This window comes from Pogona vitticeps, chromosome 4, assembly GCF_051106095.1.
Source record: "Pogona vitticeps strain Pit_001003342236 chromosome 4, PviZW2.1, whole genome shotgun sequence".
Lineage (NCBI taxonomy): Eukaryota > Metazoa > Chordata > Lepidosauria > Squamata > Agamidae > Pogona > Pogona vitticeps.
The window spans coordinates 180,483,946-180,495,570 of NC_135786.1; the positions used below are offsets into that span (position 1 = coordinate 180,483,946).

The 11,625-nt window shown below is 43.9% G+C and overlaps 1 protein-coding gene across 1 annotated transcript in view; it reads right to left on the minus strand.

Moving 5' to 3' along the window:
* Positions 1–8,100, minus strand: part of VAPA (VAMP associated protein A) — a 43,695-nt gene extending 35,595 nt beyond the window's left edge. The window contains exon 1 of the mRNA XM_020793487.3: positions 7,840–8,100. Coding sequence (XP_020649146.1) covers positions 7,840–7,915 — 76 coding nt within the window. The 5' untranslated portion in view covers positions 7,916–8,100. The remainder of the gene's footprint in view (positions 1–7,839) is intronic.
* Between the last annotated feature and the right edge of the window lie 3,525 nt (positions 8,101–11,625).

The window sequence follows — 11,625 nt, forward strand, 5'->3', positions numbered from 1 at the left end:
CAATGCACCTCTCAAAGAACACTGGCAAAAATTAATATTTTTAGGGCTTTATTACATGCAATACACATATGGATCTATTTTCATCCCCTATACTAGATATATGGGACAATTACAAAATATATATGCAAATAATAATTATCAATATACATATATCCTTGTAAAGACATTTGTACAGTTATCACATATATTAAGAAATGTCTTTTTTTAAAGAGTTATTTATTATCATTTTGTAAAGATACTTCTTCATATCTAAAAAGTATCTTAAATTTAAATAAAAAATATAGTATTAAAGTGTGATACAAAAATAGTTTTGATATTTTAGCCACATCACCTAAAATTCACACCTTTTTTCTTCCAACCTTAATTCTTTGGGGAAAGAGAGTTATTAAAGAAGATGCACTTGCATATGGCAGATTCAAATTTTAAATGTTCCAATCCGGCATACATGAAAGACATACCACTGACCAATTTTGGCAGCAGATCTTCAAGGAAGAGGGGTGGATTTAATGCTGAGCTATTTTTACCCTTAAGTGCATCTCTATTTGCAGTTTATCATTAGCAACACCACCAGCAATGCAATGAAATACAGTTCTGAATTAAAATGCATTGTGACAATCCTGTTCAAATTTACCTTGGAGTAAGCCCCAATGAATTAGTTACTTACTTCTCAATAAATACGTAGACAATCGTTGCTGTTGTTTAGTCATGTCCGACTCTTCGTGACCCCATGGACCAGAGCACGCCAGGCCCTCCTATCTTCCACTGCCTCCCGGAGGTCTGTCAATTTCATGTTGGTTGCTTCGCAGACACTGTCCAGCCATCTCATCCTCGGTCGTCCCCTTCTCCTCTTGCCTTTGCACTTTCCTAACATCAGGGTCTTTTCCAGGGAGTCTTCTCTTCTCATGAGATGGCCAAAGTATTGGAGCCTCAGCTTCAGGATCCGTCCTTCCAGTGAGCACTCAAGGTTGATTTCCTTTAGAATTGATAGGTTTGTTCTCCTTGCAGTCCAGGGGACTCTCAAAAGCCTCCTCCAGCACCACAATTCAAAAGCATCAATTCTTCGGCGGTCAGCTTTCTTTATGGTCCAGCTCTCACTTCCATACATCACTATAGGAAAAACCATAGCTTTGACTATGCGGACTTTTGTTGGCAAGGTGATGTCTCTGCTTTTTAAGATGCTGTCGAGGTTTGTCATCGCTTTCTTCCCAAGAAGCATGCCTCTTTTAGTTTCGTGGCTGCTGTAACCATCCGCAGTGATCATGGAGCCCAAGAAAGTAAAATCTGTCACTGCCTCCATATCTTCCCCTTCTATTTCCCAGGAGGTGATGGGACTAGTGGCCATGATCTTGGTTTTTTTTTTTTATGTTGAGCTTCAGACCATTTTTTGTACTCTCCTCTTTTACCCTCATTAAGAGGTTCTTTAATTCCTCCTCACTTTCTGCCATCAGAGTGGTATCATCTTCATATTGGAGGTTGTTGATATTTCCGGCAATCTTAATTTCGGTTTGGGATTCCTCCAGTCCAGCCTTTTGCATGATGTATTCTGAATATAAGTTAAATAAGGCGGGGGACAATATATAGCCTTGTCGTACTCCTTTCCCAATTTTGAACCAATCAGTTGTTCCATATCCAGTAAACTGTTGCTTACACTATTATTATTATTATTATTATTATTATTATTATTATTATTATTATTATTATTAGTAGTAGTAGTAGTAGTAGTAGTAGTAGTAGTATGCCGCCACATTAAACAATGTTTAAACAATGTCAGTTTAAACCCCCACAATCTCAAACTCACATCTCTCCTAAACAGACATTAATTTTTATTTGTTTAACTATTTGATCACAATTTCTTATAACTTTTCCATCTAAAAAACCCAGAGAATTAACTTACTATACATGCACTATAAAACCAGTAGCTAAAAATAAAATAAAACCATTGAAACATTAAAAACCCAAGTAAACTTATAACATCAACAATTAGGAGAATAATCAGGGAAATGTCTGAGTGAACAGACCTGTCTTCTGTGAGCAACAGTGTCAACACTTGATAGACCATTTTACTTGGGAGATGTACCACAAATAGTGTTCTATCCAATTATTTGTAGCCCTGGGTATGTCAAACGAATTGCCACAATCAGTTTTCTAATGTTAATCTTACACAGGCTTCAATGGCTGCTGGTTATAGATATTTCCTGCTGATGGGTTTTTTGAACTGGTTGGGTGTTGTTTCATCACACTGTGTGCTTTTAATTCAGTTTTTAACAAATTTAAGTAAAATTCTGTTTTTATCTACATTTTAGTGTCAACTATCTTAAGAACCAAATTATTAGACAGATAGGATATAAATTTAATAAGGCTTCTTGATGTAGTGATGCATCATAACTCACAGTATTTACTGCAGTGACACATCAGTAGTGTAATGTATTCTGTAATGTAACATAAACAATGTAACAAGCACAAGTGGGATACGTATGCCAAAAAATTATTTTTTAAATACAGATGTTGACTAGTATTCAGTAGGATACTGGCACCTTAAATCCTTAATGACCAACACATAATTACAATAAACTGTATTCTATAAGATCAGGTGTATTGGCCTATTGGCAAAGTACTGTCTTGTTTAGCTATCAATTGTTTTCCAAGATTAATCCTACTACTCAAGAAACCTGTCTCACAGATAATTATATATATTTCAAGTTCTCTGCTTTAACACAGATTAATTATATGCAGTTGCACTCTACACATTTGTCACTGTCACTAAGACTTTTTTCATGTATCATTGCTCTGGATTTTTAAGTTTTGTCACTTTAAAAAGTGGCCAGAATCCTACCAGTAATTTACGGATGCATACATGAAAACATTTAAGTCATTGCAGTGAACTGCTACTAATCAATAAGGTGGTGCTTGCATTCCTGGTCAGATACACAGTCATATGATGTGCACACAACCAGATATAAAACTCGTATCTTAGTAATTACAGTGGTGGCCCCCATAGCAACGATAATCCGTTCCGGAAAAATCGTCGCTATATGGATTCGTCGCTATGCGGAACAAAAGAGCCCATAAAAACGCATTCAAAAGCGATTAATGCGTTCCTATGGGCTTCAAACTCACCGTTCAGCGACAATCCTCCATAGCGCGGCCATTTTTGCTGCCTGTTAAGCAAGGAATCTGTCCCAGAAAACAGCAGGTGGCCATTTTGAAACTGCCAATCAGCTATTAAAAATGCATTGCTTTGCGATGTTCCCCAAGCAGGGAACCGATCATGGCAAAGCACTGCCAGTCAGCCAGCCCCGGATGACGCCTGGCCTCCTCGGCGGGGCTGTCCCGGGGTGCAGACGGGCGGGCTGGAGGGTCTTTCTCCGGCGAGCGAGGGCTCAGAGGCAGCCGCCCGGGGCGGGAAGGGGCGTGCCACTCACCTGCCGCTCGCCAGCCAGCCAGCCCAGGAGACGCCCGGCCTCCTTGGGCAGCGAGCGGCGGGCTCAGAGGCAGGCAGCCGCCCGGGGCAGGAAGGGGCGCGCCACCCACCTCCAGCCAGCCAACCCCGGATGCCCAGTCTCCTTGGCGGGGCGCAGACGGGGCGAGGAGGGGGTCTCTGGCGCGCCGCCCCCATCCAGCCACTGCCGCCCTGATCCTGGTCCCCGGCGGGCACCTCCTCCTTTGCAGCACCTCCCGCCACGACTGCTCTCTGGCTCGGCACCCCAGGGGTGCACGTGGGGATCGGGGCCAGGCCCTTCGCCCCTCCTTCCCTCCCTCCTCCCGAGGCACCAATCCGGATTGCCCCCGCTCCCCCCTCCCGCCATCCCCTATTTATGCAAGAGCTCTGGGGGGTAGCGTGTGGCGCCGATCAGCTGTTTAAAAAGCATTGCTTTGCCATGATCGGTTCCCCAAGCAGGGAACCGATCATCGCAAAGCGAAATTCCCCCATAGGGAACATCGGAAAGTGATTGCAAAATCTTCATCGCAAAGCGATTTCATCGTTATCCGAAGCAATCGCTATGCGAGGCACCACTGTAGTGGCAATCTGCTGATATAGTTCAAACAAGCCAGACTTCTTAAGCCAAAAACCACAGTTTCAGACAGTAGGTTTTTGCCTGATAGAAACAAAACAATCCCGTGCTGCACTGGCACAATTTCTTATTCTCTTCCCCTTGCAGCCCTAAAATTCATCTGTCCAGAACCAATTTTGGGAATAAACTGCAAAGGGAGGGACTGCCCTTTTCATTTCCACTGGATACTTCTGTACCACAACCAGAAGTGCAATACTGAATACTGCCTTATAGCTTGTTATGAGGGAGAGTTCACAAACCACAAGCTCAGATTCAGTATGTTGTCATGCAAAGAATGATTGAATCTAGTCAATGTGCCTGAACCACAAAAAGTGGGCACTAATTGACTAGTTGCTTCATTTTTGACAAAAATATTGAAGTTTGACCTAATTACTAGACTACAGAAAACAGCATACAGTAATTTAAAAGATGTTGGCCAGAATCCTACTGGTGATTTATGCATGCACAGGTTAAACTGTATGACTCACTAATACAAACTTCTGCTAACTACAAGTCATATTCCCAACTGCACAATTGCGTAGAACTTACAAGACATGTAAAGCTTTATACAAAAAATCTAAATCTGTAAATCAATTCAAATACAATTCTTGAGTCAACGTAACTGTAATCTGACCTTAGTTCCAGTGCCAATGCATTTGTCACCAATGTTGATGCATGTTTTTAAAGTTTCTTTGAATCATACTATATTACTATAGTTCTTGATCCATCCTAATTTTTTACAGCCTAGTTCAGTAAGTCTTCTGATCAGGCTATCTGTCCTACTTATTTTGATTCCCACAGCACTATACCCTAATCTTATACATATGTGCTGAAATTGTCTCTCTGCAATACCATAGCTGATGTATAAAGTCACAAGTGTGATGTTGCTCTGGCACAGCATTCCATATATCTTATTCTATGTATTTTATATGCAAAGAAATCTTATTTTAAGATTCTGACAGAAATCCAACTCAGCTGGGTACTGGACGATATTCTACTCAGATTCTTCTATGTTTTGCAACAAGATTAAATTCAATGACATAATATTACACACAGCTGTCATTTTTATCCATGTATCCATAAATGTCAGTTAAACTCAAGAGCAAGCAATTAAGCAGGTTCACAGGCCTACACATTAAGCTTGCTTTATATGCACTGTAAATGGCCTTAATGAGGTTGCTAGGCTAAAAAAATACTTAATTGGAATTTTGCTCTACCAGAACAAAGAAGTTACAAGTATATTCTTCTGAGGACTAAAATAAGATGAAGACTAAAATATCTAGCCAAATACAATGGATCTCTGAGTTTCAGGAACAGACCCTGCCAATATTTTCTTTAAAATAATGATGTAACTTTATAAATGCAAAATGTGGTCTACTATTAAGCTACCAATAAGGAATGTTCAGTCGACTATAATGAAAAGACTACCTAGGCTTATGCCATAAATTCTTCCAAATAATTACAGCTATATGGGCAAAATTTCAAGGGATTGATAACGAACGAGTGAGCCAATTATGTTACTAAAGTATAACTGATTTATAAAACTGTAAAGAATACGATTTATTAAATCACATTATTTTCAAACATTGGGCTTCAGAACTTCCACTGATGGCCTACTGATTTTAACTGGAATACGTTCCCATGATGCAACAACTAGGGCCTACTAGAAATGTGCCTTCAAATATCCTCAAAACAATCATACAGTACATTACCAATGGCTAACAAAGCCAGCTTCAGGAATGGGATTTAAAAAAACACATATTTTGTTAGAATTAATAAAACTGTTTCCATAATATTTAACCCCCATTATTTAACCCATCACCAGCCTAAAACTGCTTTTTAAATTCAGGTTCATCTTCTCCTCACTCCAGTGCCTAAAATTTCCATTAAGAGAGTTTTATAACAGACCTGGGCAAAGTGTGGCCCGAGGGCCACATATGGTCCGCGAGCCGCTCCTGTCCGGCCCGCGGACAATTTTGAACATTTATAGCTTTTTGTCTAAAGTTGATCAGTTGCTTATCTTTAACGCACTGCAAAAAAAAAACCTCTTTAGTATTTGTGAAGATTAACAAGTTTAAAAGAAAAACAATCATAACATCACTGTTTCATTTTATTTTTAAGTAAAGTTGGTTTGGCCCCCGAACACAGTTCAGATTTTTCATGTGGGCCCCCTATAGAAATTAACTGCCCACCCCTGTTTTAGAATCTGGTCCTTTTAAAGCCCCTAGCTCAGATTTCCTTTACATTTCCCAACAAAAATGACTCTAAAAGATCATTTTTGAAGAATAACCATTCATTGCCCATCCCTACACCTAATTCAGCCATGTCACAGATGTAAAACCTATTAAAAATACTCACCATACAACCCTAGATTGTGCTACTTTCTAACATCCAGTGACTTTAGATAATAAGAGATTTAATGCAATGCCTATCAGACATGCCTTTCTTGTGATTTGATAGTTACCCTTCAAGTATCCTACCTAGTTTCTAAAGGTTACTAATAATTTCATAACTTTTACTACAATCCTCAAGGTGATTGCAAAAACCACTTGATAGCCTATTGTGGACAGAAACTGTTTCAAATAAAGACACATTGACCAAATATTCGAAGCACATAAACTTTTTCATCCACACGCTCTCCTGAATCGTCTCAACACACACCACCTGGCACTCTCTCTTAATTCATCCAACTGCAATAATAATAATACTGTCACGGCCTCTATGTAAACTTATCAAATATTAGGGCAGCAACCACAAAAAGACGCCTTTAAACCAAGCATATGACACATCAAAGGGCGTTGGTGCAGGAATCCACCACTCGACCTGTGGTACAGCCGCCTGGAAAAACAGAGGAACTCGGGAGTGACAAAAGTCAAGGGAGAACGGGGTGGGCGAGGAGAGTGAATATTTCATGTGGAAAATAGGAAGACAGGAAGCGTGAGGAGTTCCGTTCTTCCTTCCCACTCTTATACAAGCCTTGCCGGGCCGCCGGCACCGGCACCTTGGGCCTTTCCTCCACCACACGGGAAAAGGCGGCGGAGAGCACACGGAAGCCTCGGTTCTCCTGCCGTGACAGTTCCGTGCGTGGACTGCCACGTCTGGCTGTGGAAAAGCAGAGGACGGGGGCCAAGGGAGCCTGGGCCGGGGACTGAGAAGGGAGGGAGGCAGGCAGGCAGGCAGGGAGGCAAACTGCGCTGCGGAAGAACGAACCAGAGGGCGCGGGGAAGGAGAGAAAGGCGACGGGCAAATCTTGAGGCCGGCTCTGCAGGAAAAGCCAGGCCCTCTCCCTCCACGAGCCCTGCTCGCCCCCAGTTGACTTGGTGAGGGCCGAGCCGAGGGCAAGGCCAGCAACGACGCCAGAGAGGAAGAGGCCATTCCGGCCCCCTCCCCGGTTCCCCACCGCACACCGACCCCGGGAAACGGGACGGGGGATCAGAGGTTGGCGTGAAGAGAGAAAGGGAGGAGAGCAAGATGGCGACGCCGCGTCCCGTTCCCCCCCCCCCCCGATCCGAAGCTCCCACCCCGATAGACGCCCGGAATGAGGGTGGGGGGCAGGGAGGGCTGACTGGACCAAGCCCCCGGGCCTGCCAAGTTCACGGGGGGGCCACTCTTCCCCACGTCTCTTCCTTCCACGTACAACAACTACACACAGAGTGAGAATGGGAAAGGGGGGGAGTGAAGAGACACGAATTCTCTTCCTCTTTCCTGCCTGCCTGCCTTCCACCGCCCTCTCCCAGCCCCGCGTGCCCCTCGTTTCTGTCCCTCCGTGGATTTTTCTCTCGAGTACCTTTGAATTTAAGGTCGGTGGGCGGATCCAGCACCAAGATCTGCTCGTGCTTGGCCAGACCTCCGGCGGCCGCCATCGTTGCACACACGGTCGCTCAGTCCAGGGAGGAGGAGGAGGAGCAGGCGGGCGGGCTGGCAGGCAAGCAAGCAGGCGGAGGAGGAGGAGGAGGACACTTCGGTCGGGGAAGGAGGGAAGCCTACAGGAGGAAGGCTCGTAGCAGGAGCAACGCGCGCGGCCGCTGCTGTCTTTCTTGGAGTCGTCGCGGCTTCCTCTCCTCCTCCTCCTCCTCGGCGCGCTCACGTGGGCTGAGAGGCGCACGGCTTCCCCAAACCAACCACCTCAGCTTTCTCTCTATTATTCCCTTCCTTTTTCCCCCCCTCTTAAGGACCGACTCCCCCGAGGAGAGCCAGCGCACTGCGATCGACCACACCGATCTTGGCGCGGGCACGGGCGGTCTCGTTCTCGCGACGGCGCGCCAGCCTGTGGGCAGCGGAGAGGCGGGGAGGGGAAGAGAGAGAGAGAGAGAAGAGGGCGAGCGCGCGGGCACGAGCGCCGATCCTCCTTCGAGTCTTCGGCTCGTGTTCCGTGGCCGCCCCTGGTTGACAGCTTCCCTCCTAGGCACGGGCCTCCTCCTCCTGCTCCTCTCCTACCCAGAGGGCATGGTCACGCGCGTTGGCAAGGCGTGGGCAGGCAGGGAAGTGACGGTGGGCTCGGTTTGTCAATCTGTCAGGAATCCTCCGGAGCGGGAAGCGGCGGCGAGAGTGGACCGGGGGGGCTGTGGGGGGGTAAAAGGGGAGACGGAGTAGAGTAAAGGACCCGGGCCCAAACTGGAATGGGAAAAACTGACACCGAAGCGTACAGCCTCAGACTTTTCCCCGCCGCCGAAATGAAGGCGTACTGAAAAACTCTACTTCCCGGCAAGCAGTGCGTCCCCCGGCTTCGTGGTCGTGCTCGAGCTATGGCATGCTGGGAATTGTAGTCTTCCTGAGAAGAAGGAACAGGTTGGACTCAGTTGAGGAAAGGTGAACGTTCTGCACATTCTCCCCATTAATTTGCCTTTGTGCGCTAGTTTCCTCAGTATAATCCTAACCTCATTTCGGGGTACCTAACTGGCAGTTGGTTGTAGCTGTACGGTATGGTGCGGCTGGGCGCAGTTTAGTCCATAAATGTTAATTTCAAAAACCGACGAATGTGTCCTGCTCCGAAGATCAGAAAAGGAGGATAGGTTTGCCATCCTTCAAATTCACAGTTCTTGAATAATATTCTGATAATTTATTTATTGTGTTTCCGGCTCTTATTTACCACATTGTAAATTGATTTGAATTCCAAAAGCTGCAAAAGAAATTTATCTAATCCTGTACCCACAATAGTAAGACAGGTACTCGTTGTCAGTCAGAGCCATAGTTTCAAGATTTTCAAACCGGAACACTTGACGGGCTTTAAAATTAGTTTTTAAAACATATCAATGTGGTGGGTTTTTTTGGTTACTAGGTAGCAAACTTCCTTAACCATTGTGTAGATTTGCAATTTGTGTTGTTTGATGTGGAGGGGTGGGGAATAGTCAGAAGGGAAGAATCAGAATTCTCCCCCAAACCAATTCCATCCCAGTTCTTTATTTGGATGAAAGAGACTATCAAAAAATTGAGCCACCATATGTATTCTAATTAGCACGCATAGGAATGAGTTTTGAATCACATCTTCATATATACCCCCACATGCGTAGGAAGTTGTGCTGTGAATCTCACCCCTATGTTGTCATTAGCGCACTATACTTGACAGTGTCTTCTCCCAAGCAAAGCCTTGGGCTAGGTGTCATTCAGTAGCATATCATAGAAGACACTCCCCTAGATATGTGAGAGTATGACTTGGAGGTGATTCAAAGGTTATTCCATGGTGGTTAATATTGGCAGGTAGAAACCATGTTTGAAAGTGCCTTGTATCTACATGAAACGTTACTGGACATGATTCAATAGCTTTAGATAGAGTACACTTCTGAATGCAATTCACAGGATTTCTCTAGGAATACAGCAGGGTAATAAAGGAACAAGAATATGAGGTATCTTGGCCGGTTCCCCCCCCCCCACTTCCCCGTTTCCTCCCTAGCTGGGTTTGTGTTGGAAAGATTAAGGGAAATAATGAGTGCATGGAGGGTAGGTTGTTAAGAAACATAGTTTGTGACATTAGACATCACTACTGATCACCTTTTAAGGCATCAGTGTTAGCTTCCAGTTTTCTTGTTTGCACCATTTATTGGAGCCTTAACTTCCATCCTAAACTACCAGTCTTTTTGATAACTAAGTATGATGTGGGGCAGGCAAAAACTTACTTTATGCACAATGGCATATATAAACATTAGTTCCTTAAGTTTCCTGACTGAACTTTTGTGAAAATGAGGAGCGGAGAACTAGTAACCATCTTTAATATTGTACCACTTACCATAACTTAGATTGGCTAAGAGTATCAAGGAGAAAGAGGAGTAATAATTTCAATAATTAGAAAGCGCCAGTTTTTCTTCAAGAAAAATAACACAAAATAAAAAGGTGGACACTTGAAGCTTTTGATTTGTAATCACAGAGTACATACAAAATTGCTCTATAGCAATTATGTTAAAGATGTTGCTATTTTGAACATTTATTTAAAGATTTGCTCAGAGAAGGAATTTTTGTGCTTTTTTGTTTTTTTTTATAAAGATTATAGCCTTGTCCTCCCTCCCTCCAAAAGGGGAGGGTAGCCCTGGGTGAATTTTTCCCCATCTTGTCTCCCTCCTGCCTTTTTAAGCCTTATTTTTATGTACTTGAATATTACGAGGGGGTGCTGATAAGTATTCAACCTTTCCCAGAAAAAATTGAGCTAGGAAGCTGTAACTGCCACACTCTTCTACATATTCCCCCAGGAAGTCAATGCACGTGTGACATCTGTCCTGCAGCTTCTTAAGTCCCTGCAAATAAAATTCTTACGACTGCTGGTGTAACCACTCATTTGCAGCAGTTGCCTTCAGAACACTCCCAAATTGTTGTCCCTTTAGGTGTTTTTTGAGTTTGGGGAACAGATAATAGTCAGAAGGAGCCAGGTCGGGAGAATAGGTGGATGGAGCATCACTTGAAAGCCTAAGGAGGTCAGTTTTGCCATTGTTTCACCTGCAGTGTGTGACGAGGCATTGTCATGCAACAGGATGACACATTTGGAGAGCTTTCCTTGATGTTTTGCCTCAACTTCGTCAATAAAACACAGTAATATTTTTCCATTGGTGGTTGAACCCTGTTGGAGGTAGTCCACCAGCAGAACTCCCTTCTTATGCCAAGAAACTAGCCATTTGCTTCTGCACCGACCTTTGTACTCAGAACTTCTTTGGCCTGAGGGAACGACTGTGGCTCCATTCCTTAAACTGTTCCTTTGTCTCAGGATCATAACAGTAGATCCATGTCTCATCACCAGTTAGCAGTTTGCCCAGGAAATCTGACTCATTTCTTGCAAAATGTTCCAAAACAGCCACCAATGACTCCACACGTTTCCTCTTTTGTTCGGTTGTCAAAAGTTTGGGGATCCACTTTGCTACCAGCTTTCTCATTTCCAAGTCGTTGTGGATAATGACACCAACTCTCTCATGTGATATTCTCAGATATATAGCAACACTTTTGGATGATATTTGGTGGTTCTCCATGATCATGTCATGGATGGCTTTCACATTTGCAGGTACAGAGACAGAAACAGGCCTTCCACTGGGTTTCGCACTTTCAACACCGAAATGGCCAGTTTTAAAATTGACAACCCAACGTTTAACTGTTG